The 25,677-nt window shown below is 42.9% G+C and overlaps 1 protein-coding gene and 1 long non-coding RNA gene across 6 annotated transcripts in view; one reads left to right on the plus strand and one right to left on the minus strand.

The window, feature by feature from the left end:
• The window catches only part of LOC136007725 (uncharacterized), a 35,709-nt gene extending 17,069 nt beyond the window's left edge, over positions 1-18,640 (plus strand). The window contains exon 3 of one of the 3 annotated variants that reach the window (XR_010609831.1): positions 14,561-18,640. This is a non-coding gene — a long non-coding RNA (uncharacterized LOC136007725). Of the gene's footprint in view, positions 1-99; positions 760-2,844; positions 8,819-14,560 lie in introns of those variants that run through there. The other 2 variants (XR_010609828.1, XR_010609832.1) reach the window with 2 other exon arrangements.
• A 2,491-nt stretch (positions 18,641-21,131) lies between these two features.
• LOC136007724 (cytochrome c) lies at positions 21,132-24,106 on the minus strand. 3 transcript variants are annotated; one of them, XM_065665889.1, is made up of 3 exons: positions 24,028-24,106; positions 22,575-22,751; positions 21,132-22,416 (listed from the first exon to the last, which is right to left on the minus strand). In XM_065665889.1, exons 2-3 carry the CDS (start codon positions 22,741-22,743, stop codon positions 22,271-22,273), a joined length of 315 nt encoding a protein of 104 aa, XP_065521961.1. In that variant the 5' UTR covers positions 22,744-22,751; positions 24,028-24,106; the 3' UTR covers positions 21,132-22,270. The 3 variants fall into 3 exon arrangements, with proteins under 3 accessions (XP_065521961.1, XP_065521963.1, XP_065521962.1); XM_065665891.1 differs by lacking the exon at positions 24,028-24,106 and adding an exon at positions 23,822-23,988; XM_065665890.1 differs by lacking the exon at positions 24,028-24,106 and adding an exon at positions 23,818-23,984.
• Between the last annotated feature and the right edge of the window lie 1,571 nt (positions 24,107-25,677).

The raw sequence follows: 25,677 nt of genomic DNA on the forward strand, positions 1-25,677 counted from the left end.
GAAAACCGAGTCTTGCTTCACAACACTTTCCTGACAACAGCTGTTATGCTAATAGCTCAGTAGAGATCTGTACAAATACTTTTGTCCTGCTGATTTCAGGTTAGGAGTAATAAAAGTGTGAAACTCAGCTGACAACTGTGAAAACCAAGTTCTGGTCCCGGTACCAGCCATCAGACATACACCAAGGAACAGAACAGCATACACAGCCACCTTGCTGGGAGAGATCACGAGCCCTACTGCTACCATCAGGGAGGAAGAAAATGCAACGAAGATGATTCATACTTATAATATTCCCCATGTAAGCATGTGGGAGTACTCTTAGTCTTTTACCATAACCTAGAGAAAAGCAACAACTTGTTTCCAATTCAATAACAGAAGCATATGACATTTTGTATTAGCCTGAGAAATGAGGGAGGACAGTACCAATGTAATTATCTTTTTTGGTGCTCCGTATTTTGCAAATTCATGATATTTACATGCTATATTAAGCCATATAAAGAGCTGCTGTCAGCCAGAAGCAGCAAATAAAACAGAGTGGAAGAACATATTGGAGAGTCATAAGGAGAAAAGGCCACATCTTATCAGACTTCTGACTAATAAATACAGCACATCTACGATGAGATCTTTCTAAGCTGTCATAAAATATTTTGACTTACAGAAAAATAGAAAAGATGAACAAAATTCTCAAGTAAAGATTGATATGAATAACTGGATTTAATGACATGACTTCCTGAAACAGCAACAAACAAGTAGATAAGGTCTTGTTTCAAGACACATATCTATAGATACTGCACCAGGAAGCTGGGCCACAACAATCTGATTTTCTCCTCTTAGTTCTAGCAAAATAGTGGCTGAAGCAAATTTGAGGTGCCTCGTTCTTTACTGAGCACTGCCTGTGATCTCCTGGAAGATGCCAAGGGAGCCCAGCCAATTTACACAACCAGAAATCTGCCTGTGAGAAACTATACACAGAAGCTGTGGTGGAGGAGACTTGTGATACGAAGTTAGGGATGACTGGCAGGATAAGATGACAGCTTCCACCAGCACCTTGAATTTGGAACCTGTATCCTGATTTCTGTGATGGTATGTCAGCATTTTTTAAAACGGTGCTCCAGAATTAGACCCAGGAAAGGAAGCAGCCATGCTAGCAAGAAGGGGGAAAATTAGGAATTTTACAATATTCCTCTCTCTCCATTCCTCAGTGGCATAAAATTACAATTTATACAAGTGTCAGTCTAAGCCATTGTATTTCCTGGTTATTCAGATCACTACAACATGCAGAAATCTCTTCGTTTGCCTCGTATATCTCCAGCCATTCTAGCTACCACAGAAGACACTCCTCCATTCTGCACGCTTCCCCTGCTGTAACTCCACGTGAGTTACGGCCCAGAGTGCAACTACAGAAACCTAAGTTTAGATCATTTGTTTCTGAAGCTGTGCTGCTGCCAGCAGAACTCCACTGAAAGAACAGCTTATTAAGGGCACATTTCTCCTTATACTATGTATTTTTATCATTTTATAGCTCATTGCCAAGTGCAAGAGTTCAAGTTATTGTAGCTTTAGCAGGCTGATGGAGGTGAGCCAGTTTTTACCATCAGAATCCTGGCTCCACTTCCACATTCCTGTCCACCCACTTGTCTGTATTGTTCCACAAAACCACCTTATGCCTGGGCTATTTATTTTCAAATGTGTTACATTTCTCTCTAATTACAGTGAATGAGTAGATGGACTTGCTAGTTCTGTCTGAAACATGCTAATTGTAGCATCAGCTAAATCATTTCGGGAAAAAAAGATCAGTTCTGAATAAAGAGCACAGTGAATGAAGGAGTAAAACACGACCATGAAGTAGTCCTGATAATTCAGGAATGTGAGTCAAGTATTTCAGAAAGTTTGAATATTTGGGAAAATTGGTTTCTGGCACTGTACAGAGGAAAAATAAAATTAAAAATACCCCTCCAGGCTGCTTGCTAATGCAGTTGAATGCAATTTGTTTCTTTATATAGCTTGCAGCGTACAAAACTTTGCAAAGAGAGTCAGTTGATGAAAGGGATGAGTCAGTGACTTAGAGAAGGAAAGAGGATTGGGTACACGTGGGGTAGCAGGCATGACATGGCAGTCTTTGCTGTAGGACACTGCAAAAGTGCAAACCCAAGGAGACTTGCTTGGGGTTTGTCTGCAAGGGGTCACTTGGTAAATTAAGCCAATTCATTTAACTGTGGGAAATCAACATGCATTAAAGCCTCAAATGGGTGTCCTCATTTAGGATTAAAGTGGTCCTAATAGGACTAAAGTGGTCCTTAATCCTTAGGGATTTAGTCCTTGGTGAAAGAGTGCTCTGAATTGATTCAACAGTATTTCGTAGGATGAAATCTTCAACATGAAGGTTTCTCCCTTTTTAAGTTTTGCCAACTGACTTTATTTTTCTTCTAGGCTTACTATAACGTTGCTGATTTTCCCCATGAAACACACCGTAATTTGAAATAAGAACATTGGGAGTGATAGGATGTAACAAGTCTTGGGCAAACCGTCACCAAGCACTGTATTGGGAGCACTGGAGACTGCGTAATACCATTCAGAGAACAAGTAAAACCAGAGCAAAATCACTAAGCAAACTTGCCCTGAGATAAAAATGTCCGGGCAAAAGCCCGGCGTTAGCTGCCCTGGAAACATAAAAGTTCCTGTTCCCAGGGTAAACCACCTTTGTGGAAAGTGGGGAGCAGTCATGATGGTGTTTGGGGGGAGAAAGCAGTGCTTGCCACGATCACTTCCCCATCTCAGCATACAAAATATGCTCTGGTACTTACAGATAAAGAGAATTACAATCCTCCTCATTTCCCCCTGCAGATCATCTCTGCAAGGCCTAAGAAGATAAACCCAGAGGAATGCAGGACATACCGATCTTCATGGCATAGCCCCCTTCCAGCTTTCTGCACTTGGCTTCAAGAGGGGATGTCAGCACTGCATGCTCAGCTTGCGCAAAACAGCACCCGTCTGCTAGAGCCTGGACATGGCTCAGATTAATTTTGCACAGACCCTGCAGCTGCTCCAGGATAGCGGCTTCCTTAAGAACTGCCAGCAAATTAAAACTGACATGATTAAAGGAGGAAAATGTCGATCCCTTCTCCACTCCCAAGGACACTGGCAGCACAAAGAGAATGGGGATTATTCCTGACACTTGCACACCTCCTTCACTCTTGTTTTAAAATCTTCCATGAGGAAGATAAAAAAACATTTATTTTCTAATGAGGAAAGCCAAAACTGACACTGATAGAAACCATGTGGGTTGCATCAGGCTCTGAATATTTTGACATGCTTACTTTATCTTGTAACATGCTCTTACCTGCAGTTTGGGATTGCTTACTCCTGTGATCAGTTGCAGCAAATGTTTTCTCCATTCTGACTTTTGCATGAGCTGAAGTGTGGGGAGGCATTTCCCCACAGCTTCACTCATGTTGAAGAACTGGGCCCCAGGCTCTGCAGATCAGCTGTGCTGGCCTTCTCTAACAGATACATGCTGAAGAGTCCCGACAGTGCTCCTGTATTCCTATGTAATGGCTTCTGAGTGAAAGATACTTGGGTGGCAAGTGATTGTCTAATTTTGGTGGTGAGACAGGCCAGGCAAATGATCAGGGCTAGCACAATCAAATCTCTGAATGACAGTAAATAGTTAAACACAGTTTGGAGTGCTGAGACCAACTACCACTGTTCAGTCCTGGGTCAGATAGTGAGACAATTCAGGGCAGACACTGAAGAATGGGTTCATTACAGGTAGGGGAATACAACGTCTGCTGATATTCCTAACACGGAGTGCAGTTTATGAGCCACAAATGGCAGTTTTTAGAGGATGCTCTCGAGCTTGGCTCTCTTTGATGATGAGGGACATCATTGAACAAATCTAATCAGTGCAGGAATGGAAACTTCCTTACATCATGTTATAGCCTGCTGGTGTGACAATCAGGCCCAGAGGGATGAGAAACAACAGGTAGGAGACTACCCGTGTGTATATGGCTGTAATTCATACAGAGGAAAAGAAAACAAACTTGATTTTTTCTGTATCAAGATGAATTTGTCTGGTCTAGCAGCAGTGAGACAGTAATCTTTATTGATGGACTTCTCTGATCATTGCAGCGGCTGAAGCATGTCTGAAAAGAGTCTCTAGGAAAGAAGAACATGGTCTTTCTCTTGGGTGCTGTTGAGAAACTAGCTGTGTTTCTGGAAAGACAAAGCAAAGTGGACAGAGCAGAGCGAAAATGCAAGGGACACAGAATAGGCTTGTGCTGCTGCAGCACTCCTTGCACCCTTGCAGCTAGGATAAATACATGGCCTCTGAAATCTGGTGATCTGGTATTAGCATTCAGCCTCTTTAAGGCACAGCTTTCTAATTCAGGTGTCACAGAGATGTGCAGTCTTACCTGCTCAAGGAGAGGGAGAAGGGTGAAGAAGGGAAATGAAAGTGGGATGCAAAGAATGAGAATGCAGAAAGGACAGGCTGGAGGAAGAACAGTAAGTTTCAGATACAAGCCAAAGCCAGTGAAGGTTTCCTATGTTTCTTTCCCTTAGCAGAATTAGGATGGAAAAAGGCAGTCTCTCAGGAAAAAAGGAAATGAGAGCTCTGTTATGTTACAGAGCATTTCAGCAGAAGGTAAAAGTAGGGTCATGTTTGTAAAGCTGGACTCTGAGTGCCAGCTTGGCACTTTCTGTATCAGTACCCAGGTGCAAACTCCAAGGGTACTAGGTAGAATGGTTAATCTCCTCTCTTATTTCTTTTCAACAATCACTTTAATTTCTGGTTAAAGCCCTGCTTACCAAACATGATCTCAGCACAGGTTTTAGGCAGTATATTCTTTAACATATTCTTTATACTTTCCTTTTTTAACTTTCTTTTTTCTCACTTAAAAAAAAAAGAAAAATCACAGAGCAAGCAGAGTTTGACTTTTGCTGCTTAAGACACGTTGGCATGTAGTCCACAAACACACCACCAGCTCTGCCCTTTTCAAGGGCACTCTGCCCAGAGCGCAGTGCAAAACTGCCCTAAGGAGGGCTGAATCTGGGTCAGAATCTTGCAACAAACAGCTTCCTTCAAGAATAAATCACAACCATTTTCATCTCATTATATTTCTGATCATCCTTTAAACAGCAGATATCTGGAACACTTGCAGTGAGTTCTGCAGAGGACATGGGTGAAGGTTAAGCAGAGCTATGTGCATTCTGGAAAATGAGTTTATGAGACACAGGGATGAAGATACTCTCTTTTTTTTGAGCTACCCATTATACCTGTACACCTAAACATGAATTGCTGCTGTCCAGAGTAAGGTGATTTGCCTTAAGATAAATGTTACAGTCTGTGATCAGCAATCTATTGCTCAGTGTTAAATTAGATTTTCAAGTTTATTTCTGCACTGCGAAACTTGCCGCATCACAATCATACAATGCCAAAAAGGATTTCTTGTCATTTGGCTGAAGGAAAATGAGTGTTCCCCAGTAAACAGCTTTATTACTGAGTCCACTGACAGTACATCCAACACACAGGCCTTGTGCTTTTTGAATTGCACCTCATACATAGTTAAATACCCGGTATTGCTCATTTAGCCTTCTCATATCTGCCTGTACTTCTAATAAGCTAAGCATTAATGCTGATTCAAAGAACTGCACTCACTCAGTATGAAATTTGGCACACTACTCTTTCTCTCTCAGGACAGGCAGAGCCTGGCATAACAACAGATTTCCAGCAATCAAAGCAAAAGATTATATACTATCCTATTGCATTAGGCCTAGCTAATCCCATGAGCTTTCTGAACAATATGCGGAGGTGCAGTGGATCTTCTGCTGACATTTTTTTCTAATGTAGCTTATAGAAGAACTGAATCTTGATGACAAGAGAATGGGGCAAAATCGATAGCACAGCTCCTGGTGCTGGGCAAAGCCTTGGCTGTAATGACTGCAGAGTCTCCCCAGGCATTCCACTGGCACTTGACACAAGCTGCTCTGCACAGGCAGTTCCCTTCCAGAGGAGGGGCAGGATCCTGCTCTGCTCAGGCTGGAGAAAGAAACAAATCAATACCCACATCAATGTTCCTAGTCAGCTGTGGCTACTCACCTGCCTCTCCTCTTGTAGAGGAGTCTGGTCGAGAGCCAGAGATGCAAAGGTCTCTTGACCTCACTTGTCACTTATGACTGACCAATTGTGTCCTTTGGAAGGCTGCAGGACACAGTGCATGGATTTCTAACAGGCTGGATTGCCTGGTGAATTGCCTGGGGGAGGCAGTCAGTGCTCTTCCTCTCAGAAACACTGCATACGTCTCCATGCCAGAACGCGGTACCTGGCTGTGCCACCTGACCTAGTGCTAAATGAGTAGAGGAATCCAAGCTAGTTTCTCGGCAGGAGAACTTGACTCTTGTGCAGCAGTCTGATAATGCAGCTCTTTCCTTTTTGATAGCAATGCTAGCTCAGTAAGAATTAGTCTGGAAATCTTTACATCATGCTGCATCGTGCAGCACAGGCATACCTAAACCTTAGAGTGAAAAGCCAGAGCGAACATAGAGCAGAAGAGAATACTAGAGCTCACCTTTCTGCTGCCAACTTGGTGTATAGAAACATTGCTGCTTCAAGGAGTTTTACTTGATTACTGAAACATCCTTTTAAGCAGGCCTTCTCCTAAGCACAAATTCAAGAAAGAGAGGAAGCTGATCAGAAATTAAAATACTGTTGTCAAGACCCAGTAATGTGCCTGTCCTGTGAGGCATGACAGTTTCTTAAAAACTCCATTTCCAGTTAAAACTAAACCTGTGCTTCAGGTGTTCCTGGGCATGTATTTACTATCAGAAGGCAGAAACTTTCTATATATTTACATATAAGCAACATTTTGGTTATTACTGGACCATAGGTCGATAATATCAAAAGGAACACAGAGCTTGGGTAGTGATTTTCCCCACTCCATATTTCCAAAGCAACTTTCATCAGAAGATGATACTATAGGACTACCCATTTTAGCAATGAAAGATGCTTCCAAGAATTGCTCTTATTTTATGAGTTTTCAAATAAGGCTTAGCTCAATGAGTTATTTAGTGCTACCAGAGATACTCTTTGCTTTGAAATTCCTTCAAAGAAAATGGGATCATGGGTGTTCTCTTTCTTCTACATGAGAACAAATTAAAGAAATTAAAGGATTCATCTCTTTATGACAAATAAGATACAAAGCTCAAAACCATATGAAAGAGAGCATAATTTGCTTGGGTATTTGGGGAAGTGTGGTTTCAACTGAGTAATCTATAATTGTTTCAGTGTATATGTACGTCCTCCTGGTATATATGTTCTCATTACTAAAGAAGTAGCTACATAATTAATAATATGAAGCTTCCCTATAGTTTTCAGTTGTTATTTCTTGTTTATTGCGTAGAATGAGACCACAGGCATGTGAAAATGCTCAGCTGAAGAGCTAATCAGAGTGAAAATTAGACCCCGTTCCTGCAGCTGCTGCCTGTGGAGGCACAGCAGTTTGCTATTGTAATATTGCTTTTTGCTGTAAGATCACTTTTTTGAATTTTTATGGACTTTCAGCTGTAGAAGTGCAAGATCAGCCAGCTTTTCAGAATGGAAAAAATAAAGAGAAAGAAAAAAGAGGCTGGTATAGGCTGTATTCAAAGGACCAGAATCTAGCAAGGGAAACAAGCTATTAGTCACTCACAGGGCAAAGTGCTAAACAATCAAACAGAGCCAATAACATCCTAGTCCTGCTCTGAGTCTTTCTGTTCCTCCAGCATCATCCTTTTATGTCTGGCTGAATTTCCTGTATTCTTCTTAATTTTCCATACTTTTCATGGAAACTCTTTGGCCCTTTTAAATTGCATTTTCTTTACTCCTTCCTAAAGCCGCCTGTTTTCCTTATGACTTTGTCTCCCTTAAGTGCTGTTTCCCCAGTTGGCTTCATCAGGTCTGTCTCCCTAATTGCCATGTGATCACTTCACCAGCTTTCCTTCCCCTGGACTATCTCCAGTCCTTTCATCCTCTTCTTCATGAAAAAAAGTCTTAGGGACCTTCTTTCTCCCATGAAATCTCTTCACCTTTCCCTCATCCCCTTCCATGTTTCCCTTACTCCTTTCCACAACTGAATTTTCATCCTTTTATTTCAGTGCCTGCACATTTCTCTATCCCTGTGCTGGACATGGAGCACACCAACCACCCCCATGATTTGTACTTTCTTTCCTCTCTACACCCTCACCAAATGTGAATGATGTAGCTGATTTTTCAGTGACTCAAGGAAACTTTGCTGGTTTTGGTGACATTGCAGCTCCTTCAGGGATGCTAGAGCCCATGTTCAGTAACTAGCAGCAAGGACAGATACCTGCATCCAGTGCCTGCAGGCGGCAAGAGGGAGCAGAGCCTTTCTTTGCACAGGCAGTTCTTTAGTGCCACAGGGTGGTCTGTAGTGACTGAGGAGGGGAATACCTTTTCCACGTGTCCTGGGTTCAGCAGTAGCAGTAATTTTTCTCCTTCTTAGTAGCTGGTGCAGTGCTGTGTTTTGATTTTTTGGCCTGGGAACAGTGCTGATAATGCCGACATTTACAGTTGCTGCTCAAATATTTGGTCTGGCCAAGGACTTTCTGAGCCTCATGCTCTGCCAGGGAGGCCGGGAGGCCGGGAGGAAGCAGAGACAGGACACCTGACCCAAACTGACCAAAGAGGTATTCCATGCCACAGCACGTCATGCCCAGGATATAACGGGGAGTTACCCGGAAGGGCAAGGACTGCAGGGTTGGAGGAGGTATCAGTTGGTGCTCAGCTGGGGGGAGTGGGGCGAGTTATCGGTCGGCTGGTGCTGAGGTGTTGTATTCTTTCCTCTTGTTATTTCCTTTATCATTATTATCATTGGTGGTAGCAGCAGTGATTTGTGTTATACCTTAGTTACTAAACTGTTCTTATCTTAACCCGTGGGAGTTGCATTCTTTTCGATTCTCCTCTCCGTCCCAGGAGTAGAGGGAGGGCAAGAAGGCGGGGGAGTGAGTGGACGAGCTGTGTGGATCGGTTTAAACCATGACACCACAATACAAGCTTTTGTGTATATATGTGTTGTTGTTTGATGGCCATTATTGTTGAAAACATTAGTAAAAAGTTAAATGTGAGCAACAAGTGAATGTTTGCAGCACAAACATTGTGCATTTCCAATTCCCACTGTTAACTGATGCCATGCCCTTTTCCATCCCTCAAGGACTTGCCGATTTCTTGTCCCCAAATGAGTAGGCTTTATTTACTTCCTTCTGTCTTCTCAAATTTCTTTAAACTTAATTTTTCATCCCTTTTAGTATGACAGCAACAGTGCCCAGCTCCATTAAGAAGAGCTATTGACTCTGTTAGGATGAGGCAACAGCAGATGAGGCAACAGCAAATGAGGCTTGCACAACTTCTCCAACTGCCTGAGAAGTCTGCTTTACACCAGCTGCTCCCAGGCCTGGGCACAGGGAAGACTGGTCCTAATAGACCTGCAGCATGTCAGGCATTGCAGCTGTTGAGATGCTCTCCTGGGTACTCTTAGCTCTGGTGAGATGTGCTTAGTCTCTGCAGCTAACCAGAACCAGTTAGGACATAGGAACAGTCAGTCTGCCTTTCCTCTCCTTTTCCAGTCCTTGCAGGTGAAGGGAAGGCTTGTATTACATGGTTATGTTCCCTTTCTGTCAGCCAGGTGTCTTATCTGTATCTCTTCCTGTCTGAAGAGTCATATCTGAAAACATAATGGTGGCAAGACTGGACAGGGACATCAAACCACCTGCCTCTCATGCTTTTGTGCAGGATTTGAGTTCAGATTCCTGGTCCTTCAGATTTCTAGACCTTCTGTCTTTGCCCCCTCTACTTTAAAGAACATGCACTCTACCCACATAAATACTCTCAGTTTGGCTCATCTTAGGCCCAAATTCTTTCATTCTTTCCTCTCTCCCCCCTGCTTTTACTTCAGTCTAGATTTACACCATACAAGTTATGCCTTGTTTGTATCACTGTAAAACAGAAGAGAATCAAACCTTACAACTGTAAACAAGAAATCCCCAGAGACGCAATAGTATTACTCACTTTGATTTTTTTTTTACGGTAAGTAAAAGATAATTGGAAAAGCATAATTGAAATTGATCCTGATTTTCTGAAACACTGAATGATGATGACCTAAATCAAAATTACAGCAGTTACTCATGCAACAATCATGGCACTGAAGAGAAAAAATAATTGTCAAAACAGCTAAGAAATATCAGTATTGTTTTACTGGCTGGGGAAACAACAGCAGTCTTCAAGCTGCAGAGAGGTATAGTCTTATTCAGATAGGTGGCTCACAGAAATCCAAGAGATCTGTCCTGTTGTACCCAGAATGGTTAATGTCACAAAAGCCTAATCTCAGTGTGGCAGCAGCAGTGACAGCAGTTTAGGAGAAGGCTCACTGTTGGCTAGATGGGAATCAGAGATCATCGACAAATCCAGCCAGGGCTGCAGGAAGGACTGATGAGAATAGGTTTTGTGTATAGGTTTTGTGTATGGAGGTGAGGATGGAGGAGAAGCAGAAGGAAACAGTTCAACCCCCAGTCCCAAAACTGAATCAACCCTGAACAAAATTATAAAAGCCACGAAGGAACAAAGTTTATAATCTCTTTCTTTTCTACTATGTAGAAAAAAGAAAAGTTTAAAAGGCTTTTTTATAAAGCAACTGGGCAACATAAGGAGCCTGTGAGACATGCCTGCGGTTTTAATTATATATGAATATTCTGCAAAATGTTTTTTTAAATGAAAAAGTAAGTGCAATAACAACTCTTCATACTGTTCTAAAGAACAGAGCAGTAAGCTGAAATGCTTTTAGACCTGCTGCCCTAAACTAGCTGCCAGTGCAAGTTAGCTTAAATATCCTGAAAGTTTTCCCATTCACTGATATGTGCCAAAGTAGAGCTTGCCTTCCCGTAAATGATAACACTTAATGCTGTTAATGAAGTCATGTTCTGCTAATGCATTCAATATTTTTGTTGGAGCAAGAACCATAGCTTTCTGGATTTCAGTCTATAGTTGTGGTGCCATCCTTTTTGATTTTCATAGCTGCTTCTAGGTTGTAGAATAGCCATTAAACTTAACAGCAATGACAGTTTTGGAAAGATAGTAATACTGTATGCTGGAAATGATTATCAAAAGCCTTTATTACTTGAGTGCTTAGAAATAGAGAAGGACTGTAATGTCTAAATCCCACAAAAGCTGATTATTTTCCTCCTGGGCTGCAGACACAGATCAAGAAAATACACATGAATAGTAGGAAAGAAGCTGCAAAAGCAGGACTGATGAAAACATTGTCCTGGGCTAGATATCTTTATCCAATATCCTATTTATCAATTCTGAACTGCTAGGAACCATTACTTTAAAACCAAACAAGCAAGCAAACAAAAAACCAAAGCACTCAGTACACAGAGTCTGTAATTATTATTGTAGTAATTGATATGGTACAGATTATTAACCTCTCATTATCTGTACATAAAGTGTAAAGCGAGAGAATACAGAACATGTATATGAGATAACAATCAATGAGCAAACAGCAGAGTAGTGCCAAAAAATGACTTTGTTCAGAGAAACCACAACTTTTCCAGAAGGAGCTGGGGTGGGACTGGGAGGAGGAGGGGAGATTCATCATCCATTCACTGTAGACAGGCTCTTTCCAAGTAGACTATTTAATGCTGTATAAATGAAGGATGAAGAGTTGATCCCTCTAGGACATAAATCTGGGATTCCGGGTATAGTATGTCTTTTTAACCAAAGTTGTTGCTTCAGTCATTTAATTAGCTCCTCTTGCTGTAAGAGATTCAACAGCAGCAGAACATTAGCTTCTTTTTAATTACTGGACTGCCTCTCCTACATCTTCCATAGCATGGGATTCAAACATTCCACTGCAGTGGACTACACTCAACTTTCCCAGCCCATACAGTGGCCAGAAGAGGTTTCTTATTTTGGTCATGGTGACAGGGAACTAAACCCAAGGCAAATATGGAGAGTAAATCCTTTCCAGTGAAGTTTGAGTGTAGGAGCCAAACTTCAGGCAGAATGTGTGACATGCACACATTAATTTATAGTTGACTCCTGTAGTTTTTCTTAGGTTTTGGATTTCCTGAGACTGACAAGAAATAAACAGTTGAGTTCACACCTCTGGCATGCTTTATACATGTTGGGTGGACTTAATGGCACTTGCATTTTCTGTGCTTAGACATTGGCAGGTTCACAGCCTTATATATCCATTAAAGCACAAGAGAAACATCCTAGCATTTCTGAACTAACCAAAGTCTATTCAGCACTTACAAAATTGCCTGTAGCAAAAGCTTGGCAAGACAGAAAATTTCCACCTACTTGCAAATTTTAAATAGATGGATATTCGCTCACAGTTAGAAAGTTCAAAGCTTTTAATTTTACAATTGTAAGTGGCTATCACTCCTGAGAGTAGTGAAAACTCTGCTTCTATTAATCAAATAAAACCCCTGCACTTCTTAAAGCTTATAGAATCATAGAATAGTTAGGGTTAGAAGGGACCTTAAGATCATCTAGTTCCAATCCCCTGCCATGGGCAGGGACACCTCACACTAAACCATACCACCCAAGGCTCTGTCCAACCTGGCCTTGAACACCACCAGGGATGGAGCATTCACAACCTTCCTGGGCAACCCATTCCTGTGCCTCACCACCCTCACAGTAAAGAATTTCTTCCTTATATCCAATCTAAACTTCCCCTGGTTAAGTTTGAACCCATTACCCCTTGTCCTGTCACTACAGTCCCTAATGAATAGTCCCTCCACAGCATCCCTATAGGCCCCCTTCAGATACTGGAAGGCTGCTATGAGGTCTCCATGCAGCCTTCTCTTCTCCAGGGTGAACAGCCCCAACTTCCTCAGCCTGTCTTCATATGGGAGGTGCTCCAGTCCCCTGATCATCCTCGTGGACTCCTTCCAACAGTTCCATGTCCTTGCAAAGAAACAGTTTCAGAGACAGGTACAAGAGTGTGCAGAACCTGACTGGTTCCTGCTGAAATAGACATTTACTGGAAAAGACGGGCTTAGGCAACAAAACAACAGGCCTTCCTTTAAAAGGTGGCTTCACAATAAGGGAGAAGGTCTCCTCTGTGGCTGGGGATAAACCATAGGCATGATCAAGCCACAGGAAAAAGAGAAAGTCTCACCTATATGGAGTACATCCACAGCTATTGGAAAGAGCCCTATAAAGCAATCACAGCTCACCAGGCCCTCTCTTTCCTCTTCCATCCTCCATGTGTGTGAGACAAGGGCTTCACTTACACACAGATAAAAGAAAAATTAAGATGCTATTGTGTTCATGCAGGAGCTCCCTTAAAATAGCTTAAAACAAGCATCTGCCACCTGACTGTTTTAGCCGTCCCTGCAGCTGTGTATTTGATTCTGTGGAGACATGCAGTTGAGGCCTGCAAAGGAAACCAGGATGGGCCACCAGAGGATCAAACAGTGCAGAATTTCATTAATGTTTTCTTGTTCTAGTATGAAAGTCCCACGTGAAAGATTCTCATCGTGCTGGTATAAAGCTTTTGTTTAGACTGTGCTCCTGGGAGTTAAAGTACCTCTGAAACCTCTGGATGTTGAGTGCTCTCATAAAATGTACACTTGATATGTACCACTGTTTTCAGTGAAGTTACAAGCTCTCAGATTGCCTCAGGTGCGTAAATGAAGAGAAAGTGAGCATAAGATGTGCACCTGTAAAATTAATTTCTGCACATGAAGTAGTAAGAAATACTCAATTGTTACACAGTATTCGTAGGGCCTCAGAGTCACCTTCAAGCAGTCAGAGGCACAGGAAAAAAAGCATAGCCCTTGTGATGAAACCAGTATATTCTTCCATGAGGAAGTGACTGGCTGGGCCATTCAGAGACTTTCTAAATGAAAACCTATTAATTCGTGCAAAACAAACAAACAAATGACCAACCAACTGACAACCAACCAACCCAGAAGAACCCACCTGCCCCAACTGAGATCAGTTCTGTACAGAGTGCTGATTCGAATGATGTGAGAAAAACAAAACCAACTGCTTTACCAAAGGAATAGCTGTCTTAAAATTTTGAAATAATTAAGAAAATTTATTGGAAGCCATTTTATTAGAGAAAAATATAAATGTGGCTAACCTGATCAATCAGAGCATCCGGCTGCACTATCTAGAAACTGAAAACTGGTGTTAAAAAGCCAGACAGCTAAAGAGCCAGATGGCACTATGATAGATGTGGATTCACTGGGCTTCTGGTCTTTTTATCTTGATGACTTTCTTGATGACTTGAATTTCAGCTGAGTTCTGGATTGGCACAGAGCAGCTCAGAGAACGAATATCCTTAAACTAAGAAGAAAATAAATCTGCAATGTAAATGTAATCTGGGTCATGTTCTCCATCAATGCTTTTTATATACCATGGCTAAGGAACAAAGTCTCTTTTCCATGCTGACTCTACTATATGACTACTTTCTCCTGTGTAGAGCCCTTCTTGTTGCACTTTTATCTACATTATGTCCATCATAGCTACTGAAGATTACTGACGTGTACTTTTCAGATCTGAAGCTGGAGCAAAATTTAAAGCTATGCCATCAGCTGCAGCGTAACTGAAGCATGTTGTGTGAGAACATTCTGCTCTAGTGTTACAGAAGGATCAGAGCTTACAGCCCTGCGAAACATCATTTGATACGTGCACTGAGTAAACATCACACCATTTCTCGGCTGGCTGATTTGCTAATGTGGAATATATATCACTCAAATCAGTGGAATCGAAGTACAGACTGCTGGAGCCAGGTAGCTTCAATTGGATGACTTCACAGAGATGAAGCAAAATTAAAGGCATCCAACCAAAGGGATATTCACTGAACTCACACAGAGCTGCCAGACCTTCAGCTGAAAGTACCCAAGTTTGGTTTTTATTGCTTCTGAGTTTCCACTGCTTTTTCTGTCATACAGCAATACCTGGCTCAGTAGGTTAAAGCACAGGCACAGTCTTTGTAACTGCTGAACCTGTAATGAGAATATGTAATATTTCACCTTGTACTAACCTGTTTTTATTTCAACATTGTTTCCCTTTCTTTGTTTCATCTGTGTCATCTTGATATGTATCCTGTGACCCTGTTCATTTGTAGAAGGCTATGTTATTGATAGATCTACTGATGTGGAAGTCTCTTTCAACTGCAAAGCTCTCCCTTTGGATTGCTTCTTTCTGTGCACATTTCTGATGTGTCACTGCATACTGGTACAGAGAGAGATGTCATCTTTCTGAGAATTCAGAGTGACAGCAAACACACATATGAGCTAAATTTTTAATGACTGATCACTCTGCTCCTGATAGCATTGGGCACTGAAAAACAAGCTTGACTTCCAACATACATGTCGACCATGGATTGGTAAGAAGAAAGACAACATGGTCTTTTGAAGAATTGCAAAGGCTTCATGCTTGACTGTGTGCCAGAAAATCCATACTGGTAGTTAAATTGACACTGATAACCCCCTGAGAAATATCCTAGCTAAGTAAAATATACTACAGTATTGCACTGTAATGTAATATTGACTCAATATTACAAATGTGAGTCTTCCTAGGACCTTAAATAGTAACAATACTAGTATTTTTACCTGTATTACAAAACTTACCATGGTTTTCAGAGTAATTTGAGTCTATAATCAAACACCATCCATAAAACAGTATTAGCAGGATTTAAAGTTCATTTTTGCTAAAAAAGGTCCTCGTGATCTTATCTGACTGCTAGTGCAGAAACTATATGACAATCTGCGTATTCATTTCAAGCATAATAGTTCAAGTGCCAATATCAAAGTGAGCTTCACAGTAGGAATAAAGCCAGAGTATGCATTAGAGATTGCCACTTTTGATTAGGATTCTTTGAGTAGTCAGAAAGAAACATTTTGCATTCTAGCTAAATCTTTTCCCATCTGAATAGGTGGAAATTTAATACAGGCTATTTCAAACTTGAGCTAGCCTGATGAAATATGAAACATGAATCAGTTTAAGAATTCACAAGACCCTAAACTTATTGCAGACATAACAATGCACTCAGCTGTACTAATCACCTCCGGTGCTTTTGGCTGAGAACTTGCAGTAAAACGGCTTTTTGTACAAATTAACTTCGTCTTTCAAACCGTGAGGTTTGTTCCGATTACCTTCAAGCGCATTATTGCTTCTGCAGCTTTTTAGTACATTGGCTCCCCCTCCTGTTTATTTGCTGTAAGCAAGAAACTGATCAAAGAGTGCCAGTTGCAGAAGTTTCTCAGCATTTACCATGATTGCTTTTTTTGGAATCATGTTTCTGAGGTTCTCAAGAAGACTGTTTCTCAGGTATCCAAGTGAAGGACACAGTCCTTGTTCAATACATAAGAATAGCTGCGTTCAGAACAGTGGTGTATACAAAAATATAGTGTCATTGTGTGAGGGATAGTTAAAACCCAAGTCCTTTCCAGTGAATTTAAAATAAATATTTTAAACCGTGAAAAAGGCAATGAAAGAAAGACTTTCAAGTAAAGTCACTATCTGGAAACTTTAAAAAACAGCCCGCTGTCACAGTTAAGAGATGTGTAAATTGAAGAGTACATTTGAATAGTAAAGTACAAGAAGCTGCCTGCAGTTCAGCCAATATAAAAGAAGTGTAAAGTGTAACAGGTAATATGAAGAAGAGGAAGACAAGATGGGTAAGATAACCAGTGATAATTTCTACATGAGAATTAGAATTAAAATTTGCGGAATTGAATACGTGGTACCTTTCCTTTAAAAACAGCACTGGAAGAGAACTCCACATCTGATGGCAATAGCAGGTGAACTAAAGAATAACTGGAAATAGAATTAGAGTCTTACAGAAAATGTGGTGAGATATGCAGAAGTCTGATTTCCATTCTTGTTCTCCAAACAATGAATCAGCAGTGGAACAGAAATGCGAGAAAAGCTTTCAGGGAAAGACTGGTTACAGTCAGTGTAGGCACATGCCTGCAATGAAACATGGGCAAGAGCACCTGATGCTTGAGGCTACCAGTGACATGTAAGTGACACCAATGATGTTTATAAAATTCAGTGTATGTGGTGCATTTTCCCTGCTTGTCTGGAAGGACACCAGGGAATGCTCACATCATTGTGCTGCATCTCACAGTAAAAAACCCAACAGAGACATAGTGCAGGTAAAAGCCATGCAAAACTCTACGTGCTCTAGCTAGCTGTGTTAAAAAATTAGGATTTAAGAAATCAATAAAAGGAAATATCACATAGATTAAAGAACCATCAGACACTTTAAAAAGAAATTGTCATCAGTCATAATTCACTCCACCATTCAGTCACAACTGAGTGGGGACGTCAGCAGTGAATTCCTGCAGATTATCGCAAGGATGAGAACACTACTCTATGCTTCCATCAAGAGCTTTTGAGTGTTTCTGACCAAAAGACTGGCACTGTGCTGAGACAGGGACAGCACAGTCTTGCATACAAAAATAGGTTTTAACACATGGAGAGGTAGGGGAAGACGCATCTGGAGAGGGGTTATTCTCAAAGGAACAAGGCAAGGGCTCACGTTGCCTGAGCAAGCTGCAGTGAACAGCATTAATGAGATGTAAAACCAGCAAAGTAATGACTTCTCCACTGCCAGGTTTATTTTTATCCAAGACTGTTTAAAATTAAATAAACAACCTGGAAAGAATACACCTTCCCCCCTGCTCCAAGGTACGTGTTTTGAACACTATGCTACAGTTAGCTCCTCCTTTGCTCATTTTCCTTCTGGGTCTCCTTTTGTGAAATGACAGCTCCCACAGAGGTATAGAGGATCTTCTTCCCAGCACACACATTCAGTTTGGTTGTTAATGCAGCCTTCTGGAAATCTGAGGATGTGGATCTGTACGTTGTCACAGAAGCAAACATGTCATCCACGTCTCTCAACTTCTGTGACACTTGTAACCAGAAACCAATTATTCAAAAGGTGCCCATCACTATTTCCTGCATTTCATAAGCAAAGAAAGAACATGGAAAAAAACATGCATGTATTGAATCACACAGAGATGGCGACAACCACCTGATAGCCATTGCAGCACTGAAAAGGAACAGGACTTCACATCCTTCCCCAGGGTTAACAATTACTACTGCTAGCTCTGGGCTGCTCACCTGCCAGAATAACCAGGTTCTCAGGACGTCACTGAAATGATTCAACTCATCCGATATACAGTAACACAGAGACTTCCATCGGCTTTGGCCTGGAAGAGTTTTTAGGATGTGTTTTAGATAGAGGCAAAAGATGAAGCTTACTACAGAGGTAAATGTGTGCACTTCAATGACCTTTGATACAGAGAGACTGGAGTATCTAATAGTTCTTAACTATTTAACTACAGCTGTTTAATTTCTACTCTCCCCCATAAGAGAGACATAATGTATCACAGCTGGTTTGGATCACTAATAATGTATTTATACTTTAAAAAAAAAAAAAAAAAAGCATTACATAATCCAACAAGATTAGATCTATTAAAATGCACACATCTTTACCTGAGGTGATTATCTACAATTGCACAGATGGCTACAAGTGGAACTTTCCCAACTTAACCTGTTTGTAGCATGATTACACTTGAATCATTGGACTCTGAATAAAAATAGAGCTTCTGTATAACTAAATTTCAATGGGATGCAATTACTTCCATCCTTTTAAAAATACCCTGCCTATTTCAGTTTGGTTTTGGGAAATCATGCTGTGAAACTGTACTTTTGAATTTTACTTTTCCAGTCATTATCAACTGACCAGATCTCCTTCTGTGACAAGGTGACCCACTTAGTTGACAAGGAAAAGGCTGTGGATGTTGTCTGGCTAGACTTTGGTGAAGCCTTTTAACACCATTTCCCACAGCATTCTCCTGTTCTGGAGAAACTGGTTGTTCATGGCTTGGACACCTGTATGCTTCACTGGGTAAAAAACTGGCTGGCTGGCTGAACCTAAAGAGTGCTGGTGAATGGTTAGAAATGAAAGGTTAAATCCCTTTAGTGGCTGGTCACAAGTGGTGTTCCCCAGGGCTCAGTACTGGGGCCAGTTCTCTTTTATATCTTTATCAATGATCTGGATGAGGGGGTTGAGTGCACCCTCAGTAAATTTGTGAATGACACCAAGTTGGCTGGGAGTGTTGATCAGCTGAAGGATAGGGAGGCTCTGCAGAGGGATCTGTACAGGCTGCACTGATGGGCAAACAAGACAAAGTGTTGGGTCTTGCACTTGCGCCATCCCAACCCCATGCAATGCTACAGGCCTGGGGAGAAGTGGCTGGAAAGCTGCTAGGTGGAGTGATAGGACAAGGAGCACCAGGGGAGGTTTAGACCGGGTATTAGGGAAAAATTATTCAGAGAGATGGTTGTCAAGCATTGAAACAAGCTGCTCAGGGAAGTGGTGGAGTTGCTATCACTGGAGGTATTTAAGACATGAAGATGTGGTGCGTAGGGACATGGTTTAGTGGTGCACTTGGCAGTGCTGGTTAACAGTTTAACTTGACCTCAAAGGTCTTTTCCAACCTAAATGATTTTATGTTATTGACATCTTCATGCATTTGCATAACTACATGTGAAAGTATTGCAAGATCAGTTTTAAAGGCATGCCCCATCAGAGCTGTGAGCTAGTAGCCAAGAATCACTTTTTACGGGATGGTGCAATGTTTGGCAATGGTATCCTGATTCCCTAATTCGGAACTACTGAGGTGCCAAGAGTCTAGACTGGTACTGCTACTGGGAAGAAAAACACTAAAGGGCTTCTTCGTAAAACAAGAGCAAACCTTCACTTCTTCTCTATAAAACTAGAAAGAACTAAAGCTTGATTCCACAACCAGTCTGGACACGTCCCTCCCACCCTCCAAAAAGCCCACCCAGGCACTTGTATTATCTAAACAAGTAATAATCTAACCTTTCATTTCAATATACTTTGCTGACCCACTGGTAGAATATACTGTTGTGTTTGTCCAGTGGTAAATGGCTGCTAGCTATCTACTAAAAAAAAAATCTTTTAAGCTGTTGCTGTCTAGGGCTGTAACTGTAGTAAGATGAAATTTTGAAGGTCAGAAGGGTCTCTTCCCTGAAATGTAAAGAAAGATGCATCCCCAAGACAGAATTTAAAAGTTCCATTTTCTCCACCTTCAGTGGTATGTATCAGCTGCACTAGTCTTGGCACTGAGGTCTGAGGTCGATAGAGCAAGCCAAGCTGAACTGTGTCCTCTGCTTACTTTGGGCAAAGGGCCACTATGCTTTCCCCTTAAGTTTTTCTGCTGATGGGCAACTTCCTGTTTGTAAATTGTTGCCTGTACAAAATTAAATGCCACCTTACTCTAAAATCCTCTTCTCTACAGCCTGTTTCTTCTCCAGCTCAAGTAAGAAGAGCAGCTTCGATATTACAAAGCCCTTTTTCGTCTCATAAAGGTTCTGACAGAGCAGAAAGTGTCACAACTCTCTCCACGCAATCCACCACAATCACTTCAGAGGACTGCAGAGCCAGGCAAGGTTACCTTCTGTACCTACAACTGCCCCAGCAGGAACTCAGCAGAGTGAAAACTAAGTTCTGCAGAGCCGCAAAGGTGTTATGCCACTTTTGAAAACTGGAACAGTAGTATACTACTGCAATTTGAAGTTTATGTCTTAACAAGCTTTAGTAAAGCTGCTGGTTAATACTAAGTCTGCAGGAAACTCTGCTTGTGTAGTTAGAAAAACACAACACACACGGTTAGCAACCATTGAAACTTGTTTCATTGAAACCTTAATTCTTTTCACTCATTACTTCTGCATAATAGCCCTTTGCACCTCAGCCATTAAGCACACTGTTCTAACTTGTTATGACTCAAACTCAGGCAATCATAAAGCACAGCTACGGCTTTCAGGCTACTTTTGAGTCTTCTGCCCTGTCGCACTCAGGGAAACACAGCAAAAGTGCTGTTAAAGAGAAAACCAGTGAAAGAGCTCAGCTTTGCTCATTCTAGTGCAAAGTACTTTCTAACTTTGCCACATGTGTAAGTACTTCTTACACCAACACCATACTTTTCTTCATGCAGAGCTTCCGCTTGTCTTGTTTCTGAGTGATGGAAAGCTAGATGCCCAAACTTCTGTCTACATTCCCCATTTTCACTGAATTTCAGACACATACAGCAAACAACTTTTATTTTTTTAATTTTACAGTACTGATTGCTCCAAGTTATGTTTTACTGCTGGTACACAGTAAATACATTCATCTGAACAATTCACTTGGTATGAAAAAAAATGCAGTTAAAACATTAAAAATACCACTTTACACTGTGCAAAACAGAACCTTCAGCAGTAATGACATTGGCTACAGCCAGGTATGGAGAAAGACTTTCCCTTCAGCCTACTAGCACATTTTTCTGGCACCCCTTCATCTGAAATTGCCTGTAACAATAGATTTTAAATGAACACTTGTGCTGGATTAAGATTTAGTTACACTCAGCTTGGTCTTTAGCACCAAGGATGCCTTCTTGTTCTACTCATTCCACTAAGAATGGCTGTTTTGGAAGATTTACTGAACAAAGGAGCTTCAGTAGTATTTCAAAACTGCAGAGGTTTCTGAAGGGGAGATGTACTCTACTGGTGCATGCAGCTGTCAGCCTGGATAACTTAGGTAACATGCTTCCCCTAGATAACAGAAAAGTGGCTGGGCACAATCGCCATTTCACAAGTAGTACTTAAGTCAGATGAAATGCATTCTTAGTGCAAGCTTTCAACAGATTAATATATACCACAACACTTAGCACTGACTAAGTTTAGAAAAATATTATCTTGGGGTGGTTTATTTGGTGTTTTTTGGGGATTTTTTTTTTTTGTTTTGTTTTGTTTAGTTTGGATTTTATTTTAAAATCTTTAAAGTAATGTAACAGAAGATGTATGGTGGAAGATGCCAAAAACCACCCTCAAAGAGCTGGGCTTGTCAAAGCTATTATGCTGTTGACAATTATTCATTTGATTATTTATATACTTTTTTTAAACAATGAAGAGGCAGGAAATGTTTATTTATTTTTTTTTTAATTCTATGATCAAGAATGATTGAACATTGTCATTTAAATCAACCCAATTACATAGTTTCCATTAAGTTAATGGCTGCCAAACAAGAGTGTACTTCAGTGACCCATCATGAGCAATGTCATCTGATGGGCAAGACAGATTTTAAGGTTAGACACAGTATATGTAAAAAGAGTTTAAAAACCAAACTTATCACAGACATTTCCATAACCATCTCCCTTGTGAAATAAATAAGGCAGCAGGTAACTTTTACTTTGTGGCACTTTTGAGGTATGCTATTAAGTCTGCTCTCTCAGACTTCTTCTTAATACCGGCAAAAATCATCTTTGTCCCTGGGATGTACTTTTTTGGATTTTCCAAATATTCCATCAGAGTATCCTCACCCCAGGTGATACCTAGAGAGAAGAAAAAAAGATAGTTAATGACTTTAAAATAACAAACATTTATGTTCTTGTCCTCCATGTTAGTTCACTTTTCGTCAGGCTTCAGAAAATATCACCAAGACCGAACATTTTTGTCCCCAGCGATTCAGAAGAGCAGCTCAAAAGTTTACCTTTATTTTTGTTAGCATCCGTGTAAGAGAAGCCCTCAGCTTGCCCAGTCTTGCGTCCAAATATGCCATTCAAGTTGGGTCCAGTCTTATGCTTGCCTCCCTTTTCAACTGTATGGCACTGGGAACATTTCTGGACAAAGATCTTCTTGCCCTTCTCAATATCTCCCATTTTCAGCACTAGACCAAGAACACACGCAGAGGTCAGTGTCGCAATTTCAAGGTCACCTATTCAACAGGAACTTTAAAAGCATCCTGATAGTTTATAAAATGGCATGTATGGCCCACCAGCCTAGTAATTCTCCAGCACACTTTCTATCCACACGCTTTAGCTCCTAGGTGTGGAGATTAGCATTGATTCATTAGACTATGTAAAAAGCACCAAGGTGATAAATATGCTTTAAGAGCAGGAAAAGCTTGCCCCCGGCCAAAGTAACTGCCCCACGGCACTTAACCAGCACGGAGATAATTGCTGAAGTGCAAGTTAAACACGACTTCCACATGCAGCCTGTATATCTATAACAGGGAAGTTTCCCAGTCATAAACAACCTTAGATAAAGGGTCAGGGCCGTTGACACGTTTCTCCTGCTGAAAAAGCGCACCGGCAGCCCCGCTCGGAAGGCGCCGGGCGCAGGCACAAAGCCGCCCGGCTCTCCCCGCCTCGGGCCCGCACGCTCCCGTGCACCCGCCGCCGGCGCCGCTATCTGCACGCGATGCGGCGACAGCTCCCAAGGGCACCCGCACCTCTCGGCCCGACTCAGCCCCGCGGAGCCTGACCTTGAGGCGGGCAGTCAGCTTCCGGCCCCGGGGCACCCTCCGGGCGAGCGGCGCGACCCCTGCACGGCACCCGGGCGGCAGCTGCCGCCTCACCCAAGGGCGGCCTGGGCTGGGCGGGCCGCGCCGCGCCAACCCCGGCCGGCAGAGCCCGGGTTCCCTCCGCACTCCTCCGGCGCCCCGGCCGCAACCGCCCGCGGCGCGGCCACTGGGCCTCGCGGTGACCTTCCGCCGTGCCCCGGGCGCCTCCTTAGGCCGCGGCCCCGGGCTCCCTCGCCTCGGCGCACGCAGGGGGAAATCACGCCTTGAGGACAGACGGAAGCACCGCCCGCCCCGGCCCTCCGGCCCCACCGCCCCGCTCCCACATAACGGGCCCGTTGGGCCGCGGCGCCAGGCACAGGCCTGCATCCGGACCCAGAGCGAGTCGAGCCCGGCGCCGACCCGGCCCTGTCCCGCCAGCTACTGCCCGCACCTGCCTGACCCGCCGCCCCGCTGACGCTGCGCCCACGGCGGTGACCGCACACTGCACAACTCCGGTACCGTCCGGCGTCTGAGCCCAAGGACACGCCGTACCCCGCCCTATGTAACCGGCGTCGCCGCAACCAAGCCAAGCCGACACTCCGCCCGCCCCTCCCGGCCTGACAACCAATGGAGTGCCCGGCTGTGGCCTCTGAATGGTTACCGCGTCCGCCCGCTACGGGGACGTCACGGCGCTGCTCGCGAGCGGGGTAGGTTGAGACCGGCCGACTCCCTGCGGCACGGCGTCGGACGTAACGCTCGTACGCAAAGGACGATGGGGCGGGCTCTGGACGCATGCGCAGAGCGGTAGGCGAAGCAACAGTCGCGGGGCGCCGTGGAAGGACTGCGCCTCCAGAGCGCGGTAGGCGTGGCGGCGCGGTGGGCGGGGCTTGGGCCGTGACGTAAGCGGGAGGCCCCGCCCCATTCCCCGTGTTGACTGTGGCAGCCCCCGGAGGGGTGCGTAGGGGTATCCGTTGAGGGGTGCGGAGCACGGCTGTGCCTCGCCGGTAGCAGGACCTCGAGTGGTGAAACATACCCATTGGGCAAGAGAAGGGAGCTGTTCGCCTCAGCTGCGGGCAGTGACACTGCGAGAATCTCCCTCTCACCGGCACTTAAAGCGGTTCGGTTCCCTGTGTGCGCCGGTGCTGTGCTAGAGCGGGTTTAAGTGGCGTCCTGTAGCTGCCTGTGGAGCAGCGCTCACCTAAGGTGCCAGCGTGAAGGAAGGGGGAGTGAGGACAGGGTGAGACCCCATCAGAGGGTGGCACAATTCTGCAGACAATTCGTAAGGATGTCCGTTAACTTGTCACTTTCTACTTTGTGTTTTTTTCCGGTGCTCACGGTGTCCAGATCATGATACAAACGTTTGTGAAACATTTCACCACAAGGTATATATAAAATACTGATCCACTCCTCAACTTTCACATCACTGTAATCTTCTTGACAGTACACTTACCACAATACAACTAATTTGCTTATGATACACGCCTAACTTCCTGTACTTCATGGGGAGTGAGTGCGTGAGTGTGCAATGGAAGGAAGCGCTTTAAGTGAGCATCTTGATGGCTCCAGCTGCTGCTCAATTTCGATCACAAATCGTTTCAGACTCCTGGAATCACAAACTTGAATGAACAGATACCAGTTTAAAAACTAAAGGCATTCACTGTTTCTTTTGTTCCCCGTTTGCTTTTGAGCCTTCATGGTGCACTCTACTCACTTGTTCAGACTTTCTACCATGATTGTAAGGACTGTAATTTTATTTAGTAAGGCTTCCATGTCTTGTATGATTCCAGGAGCCAGATGTATGTAACTAATATCAAGACCTGTGATAAGTCCCTGGTCTCTCTTATCTTTAAGAGGAAGGAGCTGAAAGTGCCTTTTAAGCTGCTTTAAGAAGTTACAGCAGTGTAAATTCTTAAGCTTCTTTAAGCATTTCCTGTGGACTGATGGGCACTGACATCTGTTCAAAGGTTTTCCTTTCTTCACAGAACACAGACTTCAAGCTTCTGTAGCTCTCTTGATTTCTGCTGGGTTTTGCCTTCCAAGTATATATGCTCCATACTGAGCATTACATGCTGAGCTTCACAGTTAACCTTGGTGATGCACGTGGAGGGACACTGTAGCTATGTTACATTAATTTTTCTTCAGGAAGCTGTTGTTGAAATCTGCATCTGAATTCCAGACAGTGGAATGGCTTTCAGCACTGAAGATGAGTGTACTAACAATCAGCCTGTAAAACAAACTGTTGTCTGCTTTTCCTTAAGGCTGACCATGCAGATGCCTGCTGTGTGAGTGACTGCCAGCAGGCATGGTGGAA

This window comes from Lathamus discolor, chromosome 2 (genome assembly GCF_037157495.1).
Source record: "Lathamus discolor isolate bLatDis1 chromosome 2, bLatDis1.hap1, whole genome shotgun sequence".
NCBI classification, from domain to species: Eukaryota; Metazoa; Chordata; class Aves; order Psittaciformes; family Psittacidae; genus Lathamus; species Lathamus discolor.